At 39.8% G+C, this 17,167-nt stretch overlaps 1 protein-coding gene across 2 annotated transcripts in view; it reads left to right on the top strand.

The window, feature by feature from the left end:
• The window catches only part of LOC137432316 (transient receptor potential cation channel subfamily M member 5-like), a 107,066-nt gene that overhangs the window by 54,554 nt on the left and 35,345 nt on the right, over window positions 1-17,167 (top strand). For both annotated transcript variants that reach the window (XM_068124143.2, XM_068124142.2), the window contains 4 exons: window positions 134-255; window positions 380-688; window positions 2,162-2,254; window positions 4,973-5,096. In XM_068124143.2, coding sequence (XP_067980244.2) covers window positions 134-255; window positions 380-688; window positions 2,162-2,254; window positions 4,973-5,096 — 648 coding nt within the window. The remainder of the gene's footprint in view (window positions 1-133; window positions 256-379; window positions 689-2,161; window positions 2,255-4,972; window positions 5,097-17,167) is intronic.

Here is a 17,167-nt window from a genome sequence, read left to right on the forward strand (position 1 = left end):
TTCTGCAATGCTGACCTGTCATCATTTTTAGCATTCTCTGTTGTGTGTTTTGCATGGTATTTGATGATCTGTGGGCTGGAGCCACAACCTGTGTAAGATGTGAGGAAGAGATGGTCATGTTATCTTTATGTAGTGAGCAGAGAAAACAAGTCCGGTGATGGGCAGACATATTTGGATGAACTAAAGTTGGCAGTTGCCTGGGATCGTTTGGACATTGCACAAACTGAGCTCTTGAATGGATCCGTCAAATGGAAGGTATCTCGTGTTAGTCTTTCTTGTTTACCTATTGAATCCTTACTTTATAGCCTTATTTTTTACCATCTGCGAACCCATCTCATTCTGCAATTCCTCTCACAACTTGCACTCAAAATCTCCGTAGGCTGAAAACCTCGAGGAAGTTTTGCAAACAGCACTTGTCAACAACAAACCAGGTTTTGTGGCCCAGTTCTTGGAGAATGGTGTCAATGTGGCTACATTTACGACCAGGAAACGACTTGAGGGCCTGTACCGTGCCACGGCTACTCGGGAGCCGCTTCGGCATCTTCTCCTTGGCAAAACTGACAAACGCCTTCATTCCGATGCCGAAAAAGAATTTGCTGGTCACCAGCAGTTGTCACTTGACGATGTACGCAGTCTTCTTAATGATTTCCTCGGGAACGTCTGCAATAAATTGTATTCTATCAGAAAGGTAAAGTGCACATCACAGAGAGATTATTTTCTTTGCAGTTTGTTATTTTCCTTGCTCAAATGAATAGCACAGTTGTGATTGGCGCTGAAAGGCCAAATTTGACAATTATCGAGAAAATGTTTGAGGAAAGAAAACCGTCACATGGGAGAGTACATGTCTGCATTAGGGAGTTGTGCAGAAGTAGATCTGATCTATTCAGTCCTTGTCGTTGGATTTGAAGTTGCCAGAGTTTTTTTTTTGTACAAAGTTGAGGCTCGCGGAAAAACATTATAGAACAGAACACAGTGTAAATTGGGGAAATGTACCAACTGCAGGATAGAGGGCCATACAAGAGGGACACTTGGAGCAAGAATGGGTTTGGGATAGGGGATGTAGATATCGGGGATGAACAAGTAGTTTACAAGATCAAACAGAGCGAAAGGGGACTGAAAGAATAGAAAAAGAGGAGAGTGGGGATGACAAATCAATGGAACAAAAACAGGAAGAAGTTTGGAGGGAGAGGGGAGAAAACACAGTAAGCTGGAAAGGAAGGGGGTAGGCTTGAGCAGGGTTATTGAGGGTAGAAAGGTCACCAGTAGGGGCAAGCTTAGCAGGAGGTGAACAGCCACCTTGAAGGAAGGAATGAAATTGAACAGATTGAGGATCTTGCAGGTTTGATAAGTGGACGAAAAGAGAACAAATGAGTGGAGGTGAGTAGTGAGCCTGGATTTTGTCGGTTTCACCAGAAGTTTTCACCAAAAAAAAGAAAGAAAAAAGTGGGTTACTAGTAGACCATATGCACCCTGCAGATACTGGAGAGGGGGCGGTAGAGCACAGAAAGGGCAGAGTATGTAAAACCAGAGAAGAGGTGGTAGAAGACAGAGAATCTTGTTGGATGCAAGAGCAACACGCCCAGAGTTTCAGGTTCCTCACAATAGATTCCAATGATTCCAAAGCATCAACGTGTGAAAGGTGTGAGGCAGGGACGTCAGCCCAAAGGGAAGAGCAATACCCCCATTGATCTGTGGACGAAGGCATTGGAAGTTGACTAAAGTTTAGATTTGCCAAGGAATGACCTTGTACGATGGAGGATACCTATTCGACGGCTGGCTTTGGAAACCGACTTAGACAGTTGTTTGCTCAAGAGAGAGCATGGCTGATGGAACGTCCCAAAACTTTAAGGGTCTCATCTTCATGAGGTCTGTCAAGAAAATAGATGAGAAAGTTTGACAAATGGTCTAGTAGGAATCATGGACTGATTAATTCGATTTCAGGCACCAAACTTGTTTGGGAATTATCATTGTGGCTTGTATTTATCAGATAGATGAGCTCTATCCATCTGTGTGCGGCATCTAGATTGGATGTGCACTGTGAGTTAAACTCCCTTAATGGAACTTACCCATTTGTTTTGTTTTTTGGGGGCATTTTCATTAAGGTACATGAGATCCCTTAGGACGTGCACTGAATGTGACATGATGTATGTTCATTCCTTAGGACGTGATGCCAATGGATGACCCCTGGGGAGATTTGTTCATCTGGGCAATTCTACACAATCGCCTAGAGATGGCCAAGTACTTCTGGAAGAAGGTCTGTGATGGCATTCGGGCTCGCATTTCACGCCAACGGAAATACCTGTCTCTTATGATAACAATTAATATTGATACAACGACCAATTAATTGCTTTAAATTATTGTTTACAATCATGACTCGTGATAAAGCACACCTTTTGGAGAAATTATTTAGAAAGCACATTATTATTGGCATACACAATAAGCACAGGCCCTGTTGCAACTGCAATAATACCTGGTTGGCAAATTGAGGAAGGGGAGGAGAGGAATGTTTTGAGATGTGCGTGGAGGGGTTCATGGTTGGATTATTTTATCAATGAGGAAAATTTAAATAATTGAAAAATGGGAAAAAATTTGATAAATGAAAATGGGGATATTAAATAATTAAATATTAAAAATAATATTTAAATGGCAATTATTCTTCAAAAAGTGGGATAGTACAGACCTCAAGACTAAACACTTAATGTCTCTGTCTGGGAACCTTAGCAATAGATTCCGTACACAAGGAAAATCCTATTATCACAACTAGCAACGGTACCCGCCCTATGGGCGGGGCTTCAATTGGGAAGCACAAATGAAAAGGCAATATATCAGAAATTGAAGGCTTTTTTAATTTTAAACGATTCATATAAACATCCGTTGAATCATATCACATGAAAATCATCAAAATCTAAACAGTACATGGCGCCCATTTTGAAAAAAGATTGAATTCTGCAAAACGGAAGCGGCCGCTACACGTCTTTCTCAGTCGCACGTTTATGTGTGAAGAGTGCGCGCTGAATCTGTAACACGGAAGCGGCCGCTACACCTGTTTCTCAGTCGCTTTGCACACGCTGCCATGTTACTTCGGAGCCGCACGTTTATATAGGAAGAGTTCGTCAGGAGTCGATCTACTCTCTCCTGGTACGTATAATTTCAACAAAAGCCACATCACTGTTCATATCGGTAAATATTATTCGATCGTGTTTGGGAAAATTGGAAAACTTGGAAAAACAATATAGCCTATTTTACTCCAAGGGGGTCCTAGGATTACCCACCCAAAATATCGTTGCGATCGGTTCAGCCGTTTTTGCGGTACCTGCGAATGGACGGACGGACATTTGGTGAATTATAGTAAGATTATAATGAAATCGTCATAATTATTGCTGTTTTGTCATTTTAATTACCTCCGCCACTGAAGGTGGATGGAGGTTATGTTTTCACACCTGTTTGTCTGTTTGTTACTTGACAAACAGGGGCTCACTTATACTTGCCTACAGGTCACAATTTTAAGCCGATCTTCACAAATCTTCACTAAATGGTGGAGTTTGTGGTCCAACAAAATCTTATACATTTTTGAGGTCAAAAGGTCAACATAGGCCAAAGTCACCACTTTTTTCAAATTCCTAAAATCCTCAATTTTGATCCAATTGACTTGAAATTTTAATAGGATTTTCACATCAGCAAACTGAATTCAACCACCAACTATTTTTGAGATCAACATAGGCCAAAAGGTCAACATAGGCCTAAGGTCAACCACTTTTCACAAATTTCTAAAATCCTCAATTTTCAACATTCAATTTTCAACAATTTCAACTCGATTTTCAACAACTTCACAATTTCAAAGGTCAACAACCTTTTCAAATTTCTAAAATCCTAAATTTTCATCCGATTGACTTGAAATTTGAATAGGATTTTTATATCAGCAAACTGATTTCAACCACCAACTATTTTTGAGATCAACATAGACCAAAAGGTCAACATAGGCCAAAGGGCAACCCACTTTTCTCGAGCTTCTAAAATCCTCGACTTTCATCCGACTTGAAATTTGACTTTAAATTTGAATAGGATTTTCATATCAGCTACCTGAATTCAACCACCAACTATTTTTGAGATCAGTATAGGTCACAAGGTCAGCATAGACCAACGGTCAACCACTTTTTTTCAAATTTCTAAAATCCTCAATTTTCATCCCATTGACTTGAACTTTGAATAGGATTTTCTTATCAGCTAACTGAATTCAACCACCAACTATTTTTTAGATCAACATAGAACAAAAGGTCAACATAGGCCAAAGGTCAACCACTTTTCTCGAGCTTCTAAACTCCTCAACTTTCATCCGACTTGAAATTTGAATAGGATTTTCATATCAGCTAACTGAATTCAACCACCAACTATTTTTGAGATCAGCATAGGTCGCAATGTCAACATAGGCCAAAGGTCAACCACTTATTTTCAAATTTCTAAAATCCTCAATTTTCATCCGATTCATTTGAAATTTGAATAGGATTTTCATATCGGCTATCTGAATTCAACCTACCAACTATCAAGGTCAAACTTGGAATGAGTATGTTTAATGATGCAACAATGAACAGATTATATTATGGGGTCAAGAGGTCAAGTGGTCAGAGGGCTCATTAGGTACAAAGTATGTTACCAAGCTAACTTGTGAACCAGTGATGGGATTTTGATTAAACTTGGTATAATTATATATTATGATGCAACGATGAACTGATTAGATTTTGGCTTCAGAGGTCATATCAGGTAAAATGTGATACTTGAGAACGGCTGAAGGGATTTTAATCAAACTTGGTACAGGTATATTCCTTTAAAAGAGCGGAAGCATATCGGTTGACATCGCGACGTCGAAGAATGTTCTTCTAGTAAACTAGTATGTACAATGATTGAATTCCTTTCCAATTTGTTCACTTCTCATATTGGACACCTTTCTGATTTTCTCCTCGCTTAACCCAATCAGAATTCATACCCTGTGTCCACTGCCCTGGCTGGGGCCTGCATTCTCAAGCGGCTCGCCGAGGTGGATGGAGACACTCGACAAGAGCACAAAGACTCTGAGAATGAATTGAATGAAATGGCTCTCGGTACAAGTCCTAATCTCAGTCCTAAATCAGTTGTTTTGAAATTCCAGTTATTGATACTTACAGCACTGAAGATGATCAAATGATAAAACACTAAGTCTGTGACATATTGTACACCGCTCCTTTCCTATGCCATCTCCAGGCATTGCAATCGTCATTGCTGGGCACCGAAGGGGGCTCGGCAGTGACGCACGCTGAAAGAGAGTACTCAGTTTTCACTCTGGTTGTTTGTTTTCTTTCTTGTTGTACACCGCTCCTTTCCTATGCCATCTCCAGGCATTGCAAATTGTCATTGCCGGGCACCGAAGGGGGCTCGGCAGTGACGCACGCTGAAAGAGAGTACTCAGTTTTCACTCTGGTTGTTTGTTTGTTGTACACCGCTCCTTTCCTATGCCATCTCCAGGCATTGCAAATCGTCATTGCTGGGCACCGAAGGGGGCTCGGCAGTGACGCACGCTGAAAGAGAGTACTCAGTTTTCACTCTGGTTTCTTGTTTGTTTGTTTTCTTGGTTGTTTGTTTGTTTGTTTTCTTTCTTGGTTGTCCGGACGATATCTCAGCCATCCTTTGAGCTAGGAAGCTGAAATTTCGGCACAGTAGTGAGCAAGTCCTTTGTCAAATACGGTATTTTTTGTTTTTTGAATAATCAATTAATTGAGGAGTTATTTAATTATTAGCGTTTAATTAAGTACTTATTTAATTAATTAAATTTCATTTCTCTTCTGACCATTATTAACTCAGGCACCTTTTGAGTTAGGAAGCTGATATTTGGACATGCCAATGACCAGGTGATTTGGCTGCAAAGGATATTTTTGATTTATTAATTAATCAATTAATCGATTAATTATTTAATTATTCGATTAATGACAAAAAAATTTTTTTTTTTAAAGTTACAGATTCTGATGAAATAGTGGTAGTTTATGTGTTCTCTGACCAAATTGATTAATAATTTAATTTTTTTATGATTATTATTTATTTATTTTCATTATTAATCATTTATTTATTTTCTTTCTCATTTGGCCAATATCTCAGGCACCTTTTGAGCTGGAAAGCTAATATTTGGACATGAGTGACCAAGTGATGTGGCTATCAAGGATATTTTTGATTTATTGATTAATCATTTCATCTATTAATTATTTATTGATTAATCGATTAATTATTTATTGAGTAATCAATTAATTATTTAATTTTTTATAAATGACTTATTTAATTAAATTTCTAAAAGATACATCTTCGGATGAAGCACTAGTGGTTTAGTTATGCGATTAGCCAATTGATTATGAAAATATTTTGTGATAATCTTTTATTGATTTTAATTATACAATTAATCAATCAATTAGTGTACACCCCTCCCTCCCAATGCAGCCTTAATGAGCTGCACTGCGGTATTGCCGGGCGCCAGAGGCGCCCCGGCAATGCCGCGCTGCAGCATATTTAATTATTTGGCATGGGGCGGTGTACTTTGAATGTATGTGTACTTGTTTGTTTTCTTGTTTGTTTTCTTGTTGTACACCGCTCCTTTCCTATGCCATCTCCAGGCATTGCAAATCGTCATTGCTGGGCACCGAAGGGGGCTCGGCAGTGACGCACGCTGAAAGAGAGTACTCAGTTTTCACTCTGGTTTCTTGTTTGTTTGTTTTCTTGGTTGTTTTCTTGTTTGTTTTCTTTCTTGGTTGTCCGGACGATATCTCAGCCATCCTTTGAGCTAGGAAGCTGAAATTTCGGCACAGTCGTGAGCAAGTCCTTTGTCAAATACGGTATTTTTTGTTTTTTGAATAATCAATTAATTGAGGAGTTATTTAATTATTAGCGTTTAATTAAGTACTTATTTAATTAATTAAATTTCATTTCTCTTCTGACCATTATTAACTCAGGCACCTTTTGAGTTAGGAAGCTGATATTTGGACATGCCAATGACCAGGTGATTTGGCTGCAAAGGATATTTTTGATTTATTAATTAATCAATTAATCGATTAATTATTTAATTATTCGATTAATGACCCAAAAATTTTTTTTTTTTAAGTTACAGATTCTGATGAAATAGTGGTAGTTTATGTGTTCTCTGACCAAATTGATTACCAATTTAATTTTTTTATGATTATTATTTATTTATTTTCATTATTAATCATTTATTTATTTTCTTTCTCATTTGGCCAATATCTCAGGCACCTTTTGAGCTGGGAAGCTAATATTTGGACATAAGTGACCAAGTGATGTGGCTATCAAGGATATTTTTGATTTATTGATTAATCATTTCATCTATTAATTATTTATTGATTAATCGATTAATTATTTATTGAGTAATCAATTAATTATTTAATTTTTTATAAATGACTTATTTAATTAAATTTCTAAAAGATACATCTTCGGATGAAGCACTAGTGGTTTAGTTATGCGATTAGCCAATTGATTATGAAAATATTTTGTGATAATCTTTTATTGATTTTAATTATACAATTAATCAATCAATTAGTGTACACCTCTCCCTCCCAATGCAGCCTTAATGAGCTGCACTGCGGTATTGCCGGGCGCCGGAGGCGCCCCGGCAATGCCGCGCTGCAGCATATTTAATTATTTGGCATGGGGCGGTGTACTTTGAATGTATGTGTACTTGTTGTACACCGCTCCTTTCCTATGCCATCTCCAGGCATTGCAAATCGTCATTGCCGGGCACCAAAGGGGGCTCGGCAGTGACGCACGCTGAAAGAGAGTACTCAGTTTTCACTCTGGTTTCTTGTTTGTTTTCTTGTTTGTTTTCTTGCTTGTTTGTTTTCTTTCTTGGTTGTCCGGACGATATCTCAGCCATCCTTTGAGCTAGGAAGCTGAAATTTCGGCACAGTAGTGAGCAAGTCCTTTGTCAAATACGGTATTTTTTGTTTTTTGAATAATCAATTAATTGAGGAGTTATTTAATTATTAGCGTTTAATTAAGTACTTATTTAATTAATTAAATTCCATTTCTCTTCTGACCATTATTAACTCAGGCACCTTTTGAGTTAGGAAGCTGATATTTGGACATGCCAATGACCAGGTGATTTGGCTGCAAAGGATATTTTTGATTTATTAATTAATCAATTAATCGATTAATTATTTAATTATTCGATTAATGACAAAAAAATTTTTTTTTTTAAAGTTACAGATTCTGATGAAATAGTGGTAGTTTATGTGTTCTCTGACCAAATTGATTAATAATTTAATTTTTTTATGATTATTATTTATTTATTTTCATTATTAATCATTTATTTATTTTCTTTCTCATTTGGCCAATATCTCAGGCACCTTTTGAGCTGGGAAGCTAATATTTGGACATGAGTGACCAAGTGATGTGGCTATCAAGGATATTTTTGATTTATTGATTAATCATTTCATCTATTAAGTATTTATTGATTAATCGATTAATTATTTATTGAGTAATCAATTAATTATTTAATTTTTTATAAATGACTTATTTAATTAAATTTCTAAAAGATACATCTTCGGATGAAGCACTAGTGGTTTAGTTATGCGATTAGCCAATTGATTATGAAAATATTTTGTGATAATCTTTTATTGATTTTAATTATACAATTAATCAATCAATTAGTGTACACCTCTCCCTCCCAATGCAGCCTTAATGAGCTGCACTGCGGTATTGCCGGGCGCCGGAGGCGCCCCGGCAATGCCGCGCTGCAGCATATTTAATTATTTGGCATGGGGCGGTGTACTTTGAATGTATGTGTACTTGTTGTACACCGCTCCTTTCCTATGCCATCTCCAGGCATTGCAAATCGTCATTGCCGGGCACCAAAGGGGGCTCGGCAGTGACGCACGCTGAAAGAGAGTACTCAGTTTTCACTCTGGTTTCTTGTTTGTTTTCTTGTTTGTTTTCTTGCTTGTTTGTTTTCTTTCTTGGTTGTCCGGACGATATCTCAGCCATCCTTTGAGCTAGGAAGCTGAAATTTCGGCACAGTAGTGAGCAAGTCCTTTGTCAAATACGGTATTTTTTGTTTTTTGAATAATCAATTAATTGAGGAGTTATTTAATTATTAGCGTTTAATTAAGTACTTATTTAATTAATTAAATTCCATTTCTCTTCTGACCATTATTAACTCAGGCACCTTTTGAGTTAGGAAGCTGATATTTGGACATGCCAATGACCAGGTGATTTGGCTGCAAAGGATATTTTTGATTTATTAATTAATCAATTAATCGATTAATTATTTAATTATTCGATTAATGACAAAAAAATTTTTTTTTTTAAAGTTACAGATTCTGATGAAATAGTGGTAGTTTATGTGTTCTCTGACCAAATTGATTAATAATTTAATTTTTTTATGATTATTATTTATTTATTTTCATTATTAATCATTTATTTATTTTCTTTCTCATTTGGCCAATATCTCAGGCACCTTTTGAGCTGGGAAGCTAATATTTGGACATGAGTGACCAAGTGATGTGGCTATCAAGGATATTTTTGATTTATTGATTAATCATTTCATCTATTAAGTATTTATTGATTAATCGATTAATTATTTATTGAGTAATCAATTAATTATTTAATTTTTTATAAATGACTTATTTAATTAAATTTCTAAAAGATACATCTTCGGATGAAGCACTAGTGGTTTAGTTATGCGATTAGCCAATTGATTATGAAAATATTTTGTGATAATCTTTTATTGATTTTAATTATACAATTAATCAATCAATTAGTGTACACCTTTCACTCCCAATGCAGCCTCAATGAGCTGCACTGCGGTATTGCCGGGCGCCGGAGGCGCCCCGGCAATGCCGCGCTGCAGCATATTCAATTATTTGGCATGGGGCGGTGTACTTTGAATGTATTTGTACTTGTTTGTTTTCTTGTTTGTTTTCTTTCTTGTTTTCTTTCTTGTTTGTTTGTCCGGGCGATATCTCAGCCATCCTTTGAGCTAGGAAGCTGAAATTTCGGCACAATAGTGAGCAAGTCCTTTGTCAAAAACGGTATTTTTTTGTTTTTGATTAATCAATAAATTGAGGAGTTATTTAATTATTAGCGATTAATTAAGTACTTATTTAATTAATCAAATTTCCTTTCTCTTCTGACCATTAACTCAGGCACCTTTTGAGTTAGGAAGCTGATATTTGGACATGCCAATGACCAGGTGATTTGGCTGCAAAGGATATTTTTGATTTATTAATTAATCAATTAATCGATTAATTATTTAATTATTCGATTAATGACCAAAATTTTTTTTCTTTTTTAAAGTTACAGATTCTGATGAAATAGTGGTAGTTTATGTGTTCTCTGACCAAATTGATTAATAATTTAATTTTTTAATGATTATTATTGATTTATTTCCATTATTAATCATTTATTTATTTTCTTTCTCATTTGGCCAATATCTCAGGCACCTTTTGAGCTGGGAAGCTAATATTTGGACATGAGTGACCAAGTGATGTGGCTATCAAGGATATTTTTGATTTATTGATTAATCATTTCATCTATTAATTATTTATTGATTAATCGATTAATTATTTATTGAGTAATCAATTAATTATTTAATTTTTTATAAATGACTTATTTAATTAAATTTCTAAAAGATACATCTTCGGATGAAGCACTAGTGGTTTAGTTATGCGATTAGCCAATATGAAAATATTTTGTGATAATCTTTTATTGATTTTAATTATACAATTAATCAATCAATTAGTGTACACCTCTCCCTCCCAATGCAGCCTCAACGAGCTGCACTGCGTTATTGCCGGGCGCCGGAGGCGCCCCGGCAATGCCGCGCTGCAGCATATTTAATTATTTGGCATGGGGCGGTGTACTTTGAATGTATGTGTACTTGTTGTACACTGCTCCTTTCCTATGCCATATCCAGGCATTGCAAATCGTCATTGCCGGGCACCGAAGGGGGCTCGGCAGTGACGCGCGCTGAAAGAGAGTACTCAGTTTTCACTCTGGTTGTTTGTTTTCTTGCTTTCTTGTTGTACACCGCTCCTTTCTTATGCCATCTCCAGGCATTGCAAATCGTCATTGCCGGGCACCAAAGGGGGCTCGGCAGTGACGCACGCTGAAAGAGAGTACTCAGTTTTCACTCTGGTTTCTTTCTTGTTACCTTCGCAAAAGCGGAAGGTTATGTTTTGATCGCTGTGTATTTATTTGTATGTCTGTGTGTGTGTGTGTGTGTATGTTATTCGCATAACTCAAAAAGTATTCAACCGAATTGCATGAAATTTGGTGGGATGATTGGTTATTATACGGGACACATTTGATTAGATTTTGGGAGCAATCGGGTCAAAGGTCAAGGTCAAGGTCACGAAAAGGTCAAAACTGTTCACTGTTCTGTTCCCTACACTCCCATGCCAAGTACAGAACAGTAGCTGCGGCGAAGGTATGCGCTCTACCGAGTGCCCGTTCTAGTTTTCTTTCTTGTTTTCTTGCTTTCTTGTTTGTTTGTCCGGACGATATCTCAGCCATCCTTTAAGCTAGGAAGCTGAAATTTCGGCACAATAGTGAGCAAGTCCTTTGTCAAAAACGGTATTTTTTTTTTTGATTAATCAATAAATTGAGGAGTTATTTAATTATTAGCGATTAATTAAGTACTTATTTAATTAATCAAATTTCCTTTCTCTTCTGACCATTAACTCAGGCACCTTTTGAGTTAGGAAGCTGATATTTGGACATGCCAATGACCAGGTGATTTGGCTGCAAAGGATATTTTTGATTTATTAATTAATCAATTAATCGATTAATTATTTAATTATTCGATTAATGCCAAAAAAATTTTTTTTTTTAAAGTTACAGATTCTGATGAAATAGTGGTAGTTTATGTGTTCTCTGACCAAATTGATTAATAATTTAATTTTTTTATGATTATTATTTATTTATTTTCATTATTAATCATTTATTTATTTTCTTTCTCATTTGGTCAATATCTCAGGCACCTTTTGAGCTGGGAAGCTAATATTTGGACATGAGTGACCAAGTGATGTGGCTATCAAGGATATTTTTGATTTATTGATTAATCATTTCATCTATTAATTATTTATTGATTAATTATTTATTGAGTAATCAATTAATTATTTAATTTTTTATAAATGACTTATTTAATTAAATTTCTAAAAGATACATCTTCGGATGAAGCACTAGTGGTTTAGTTATGCGATTAGCCAATTGATTATGAAAATATTTTGTGATAATCTTTTATTGATTTTAATTATACAATTAATCAATCAATTAGTGTACACCTCTCCCTCCCAATGCAGCCTCAATGAGCTGCACTGCGGTATTGCCGGGCGCCCGAGGCGCCCCGGCAATGCCGCGCTGCAGCATATTTAATTATTTGGCATGGGGCGGTGTACTTTGAATGTATGTGTACTTGTTTATTACTTTTTTTGAATGTGCCTCTTATGTTATGAAATAATTAGGTACAAGGTAATTGTATTGGGCTTTTCATTTAGGGGGTGATGCATCATCAATGAAGTACATTTTCATTCCCTGTAATTTGTTGAAATAGGCTAATGGGATAGCTCAGAGATATCCAATGAGCTGCCTGATCCCAGTGGATTGTGATCGACTGAAGATGTCTGATTTTTCGTGATTACAAAGAATGATGCACCATGCAGCAGTCTGCTGTTTGGAGGAAATGTTGAATGGTCCCAAGTCAGAAGATATTTGGGTGTAGTTGGCAAAGTAAGGCACATCCAACCAATGAATTGGTAACCTGGACAAAGCCTCAGGAGCAACATTTCAAGTTAGAAACTTTGAAACTTAGACCTCAATCTTTGTACCTATGGCACTCATAGGTTGGATGTGCATTATATTCTCCCTCCCACCTCCCCCATGAAATGGTTTATTAATAAGGCCTAATCTGAAAAGTCTCCATTCTCTTGTATCTTGGATTTCTTGGTATTTCACTAGAAATTTGGATTTCTTGGTATTTCACTAGAAATTTGGATTTGAGATCAAAATATGAATATGAGGCAAGAGTTCAGAAGGTCATTTTTTATTTCTTGGTATTTCTATGTGTATATGTTTTACCATTGTAGAACAATAACACTTTTTATGTTCATTCCTTCCATTTTCGGTAAGCATAAGTATTGGAACAGATCAACTTAAAGTAAGTTAAACTAACTAGTATAATAGTTTGTATTTGGTTGCATATCTCTTACATGTAATAAATGCATCGAGTATGTGACCCGTTGACATCACCAAACTCTTGGTATCTTCCTTTGAGATGCTTTCCCAAGCAGCCATTTTCAGTTGTTGCTTGTTTTGGGGGGTTTCTTACTTTTAGTCTCCTCTTCAGCAAGTGAAATCTTCAATCTTACTATTTTTTTTTTAAAAGAGCCAAATGCATGGCGTTGGCAAGACCATCTCTATTCTGATCCTCAAGCTAAATTTTAACGCCAGAAACGTGTGTTTTCATCAAATATTTCACGATCTACACCTCGGCAAAAGGGGGTTATCAACTTGAGGGACACTCTTTATATTGTTACGTTTTTGGGGGGTAGCTAATGAAATACCTTAGGCCAGGTAGGATTGTATAGGGTAGTGTGCTCCGAATGTCACGAAGAAGAAGAAACCTTCCTGTAACTAAGTAGGGCTGGATGTCACATAAGTGTATATTTGTCTCCATGCGAGGGGTGGAGCTATGCTAAATAGTTAGGGTATAAGGGTAGATTCCCTGTGTGTAGTTGCCTCTGTGGTTTTCTCTTTGTTTCTTATAACACTTACAACAGCAGCCATGCAATCAACAACTACAATTAAATAAACCACACAACCGCCGACCGGATCCGGACATTGGACCACTACGACACCACCCAGCGAATCATCCCAATGGCCGCGAAGAGGGCCGTGAGGCCACGTCCCGAAGGACGATTGGTTAAGAAACGATGGGGTGAGCGGGTGGCGCTTCGTGGTTGGAGCGCGCGTGACGTCTTAGAGAACATTCGAGCGCCAAGGAACAAAAAGACAGAGCACCGCCATTTTCTCTCTCTTGGTTCGGGGTTTCATAACAAGCAGCCACATTTACTCTCTTTTTCTGGGTTGGATTGCGAGCGGACGCACTCTTGGTCTTGGCTTCCATCGCGTGCAGTCGCACTTCTCTCTCTGTTTCCGGGCTACGGGAAAGGTAGACGCAATTTCCTCTCCTTGGTGCTGGCTTCGTGACGGCTGTGCTTGGTGCCATGCGTGCCTGAAAGGAACATCGGGGCTCGGTGCAGCCAAGCAGGAAGGATGAGGGAGGAGCTCGGGCCTGTTCGCTTCGCGTCGGCAGCTGGCGGTGAACGCGACTTCGTGCCAACGCGTGTTTTCCCGCGCAGGGAGGCGGGACCTTTGAGGACACTGGATGGCCAAGGAGACCAGAGCTGAGTCCCAGCTAACATTACACACATTTTACTTTCATTTATTTCTCCCCGTGTCTGTATTTGAGTCCGTTTGTGGGCGCCTCAAATAGGAATTTTAGTTTACTGTGCATTAATTTTTGTTGCCTGCATTATTTTTATTAAACCATTATTTGTTGCATTTTAATTGTTGTATTGTGGCTTTGCCAGTTTTGTACATTTATTTGTTGTGGGGATCGGATAACCCCCGTACCGCGTCCAGCCATACAGGCAAGCTCTCGCTGTCCTCCAATACCCCTCGCGCATGTCACTACCACCATAGTTGAGTATACGCCTCAGAGTTAAAGCTCGGTCGGCCATCCGTCACCCTGCAGTGTTCACCACAGGGACAACGCAACAATAGTACTTGCTATTGCTGGTCAAGGACATTAGTGTACAATGAACTGTGTTGTGAAAATCAATCAAGTCCACAACTTTGTCCCATAGGTAGGTTTAATAACAATCAGATCTCTGGCATCATCCTGTAAAATACAATCATGCAATATATATCAGGATCTTGGCATCATATAGGAAGGGTCGATAATATTAGCCAATGCAAGCAAGCCTAGAATATGAGCGGGTACGTACCATCCAAGTCTATATGTCAGAGTATAATGTCGCAGGAGTGGCCCAGAGTTGCGGACGTCCGAGGTCTTATAGACGCCTCTCAGCGGTTTAAGTGAGCATCACACCTGGGTTCAACTTTGATACATTTTCACTACATTCTCCCCGCCGTTAGAACTACACTGCCGCTAGGCAGGAATCAAGCGTGCGTCAGCATTAATTGATTGGTGATGTCAATCCATGTCACTCGGTCCATCCGTAGCGGTCAGGGCGGCGAATTACCCTGCCAGCACGGGTCCGGAAACTACTGGGTACGACATCCCCAAGCCCGGAGTCCCCTGCATCGGAGTAGCCGCTGGAGGCAGGTGTCGGAGGGGGCACCTCAGTGCCTTCAGGCAGGGGTGTATCTGGCGAAGGGAGGGACGGCAGATGCTCCATAGGGGGAACTTCGGGAGAGTCCATAGACTCGTAAATCAGTTCGTCGATATCTCTATAAGGGTCGATGACCCCACAAGGGGTGAAATGGCGTACGGAGACAGTGGACTCACGTCCATCTGCCGTCATCACACGAGCATGCTCGGGATTAGCCTGGAGTACCTGCACCTTATCCACTAAGGGATCGTACTTGCTCGTGCGAACCGCACGTTTGAGATAGGCCGGCCCCGGCTCAGCGAGCCAACTGGGTAAAGATCGGATACTACCCGAGCTTCTAGGGTGGTGGAACAGTCTTTCGTGAGGAGTCTGGTTGGTGGCCGTACATAGTAGAGCCCTGATCGAGTTCAGCGCCGCAGGTAGCGACCAAGCCCATTTATCTAGGCCCCGGCCGAGGGTCCTGAGGCTTAGCATGACAGCCCTCCATATGATCCCATTGAAGCGTTCGACCTGCCCATTCGCCTGTGGTCTGTACGGAGTGGTGTAACTCGAAGCGACGTTATTTTGGAGCAAGAAGCACGTCACTTCCTGGGACAGGAACACCGCACCCCGATCTGTATGCACGTAGGCCGGATACCCAAACATAGAAAACAAATTCTGCAGGCACCCTATGACTGTGGCAGCTGTCATATATGTGCATGTGTAAGCGAAAGGGAATCGCGAGTACTCATCAACGATAGTAAGCAGATAACGAGAGTTACTCGACACCGGCAGCGGTCCTTTGAAATCCATCGCCAATCTCTCCCACGGTCTAGTAGCCCTGACCAGCGTCCCCATGGGAGGGTTGTAAAAACGCGGTTTGAGTTCCGCACATACAGCGCAGTCGCGGCAGACCCGGCGGATGTCCTCAACCGAGTACGGCAGATTACCACGACGCACAAAATGAGCGAAACGCGTCACCCCAGGATGACACATAGTGTCGTGCAAAGCGCGCAGACCCTCCAAAGTTATGAGACCTGTGCACGTAGCCGGCCTCGATAAGGCGTCGGCGACCAGGTTATTCTTCCCCGGGCGATATTTGATGGTGTAGCAGAAGTCGGCGAGTTCGATACGCCAGCGAGTGATTTTCTCATTCTTAATGCGTTGAGCATGTAAGGTGTCGTACCAAAACGCCACGCTTTGTTGGTCCGTGATGATTTGGAAGCATCGCCCGAGCAAGTACGGACGCCATCGCCGAATTGACTCGACGATCGCGTACGCTTCCTTTTCGACAGACGAATGCTGCCGCTCAGCGGAGGTGAGAGTCCGCAAAAAGAAAGCCACACCCCCCCCCCCCCCCCTGGGAGAGAGTCTCCGCTATCGCATGACCCGAGGCATCACTTCCCAAGACGAAAGACTTGCTCTCGTCGATCGTCGCCACAGCGGCGCCAGCGATGTCGGACTTAAGGCCCCTAAAGGCAGCCAAGGCGGCTGGGCTCATGGGGAACGCGTCGCAGGCCACAAGTGGGCGGAGTTTCGCGGAGAAATTTTGCACCCACTTAGAATAATGGGCGAACAGCCCGAGAGCACGCTTCAGCGAAGCTCGATCGCAGGGCCGGGCCATATCGAGCAAAGGTCGCAGACGCTCCTTATCTGGAGCAACAGAGCCGTGGGTCACGGTGTACCCCAGAAGATCTATCGTGCGCATGGAGTAACGACACTTAGCCTCATTCATGGTTAGGCGATACCTTTGCGTGACCTCGAGGAAGCGCTTCAGATTAGCATCATGATGCCCCTGGTCATGCCCACAA

Source organism: Myxine glutinosa, chromosome 8, assembly GCF_964187855.1.
Source record: "Myxine glutinosa chromosome 8, kmMyxGlut1.1, whole genome shotgun sequence".
Lineage (NCBI taxonomy): Eukaryota > Metazoa > Chordata > Myxini > Myxiniformes > Myxinidae > Myxine > Myxine glutinosa.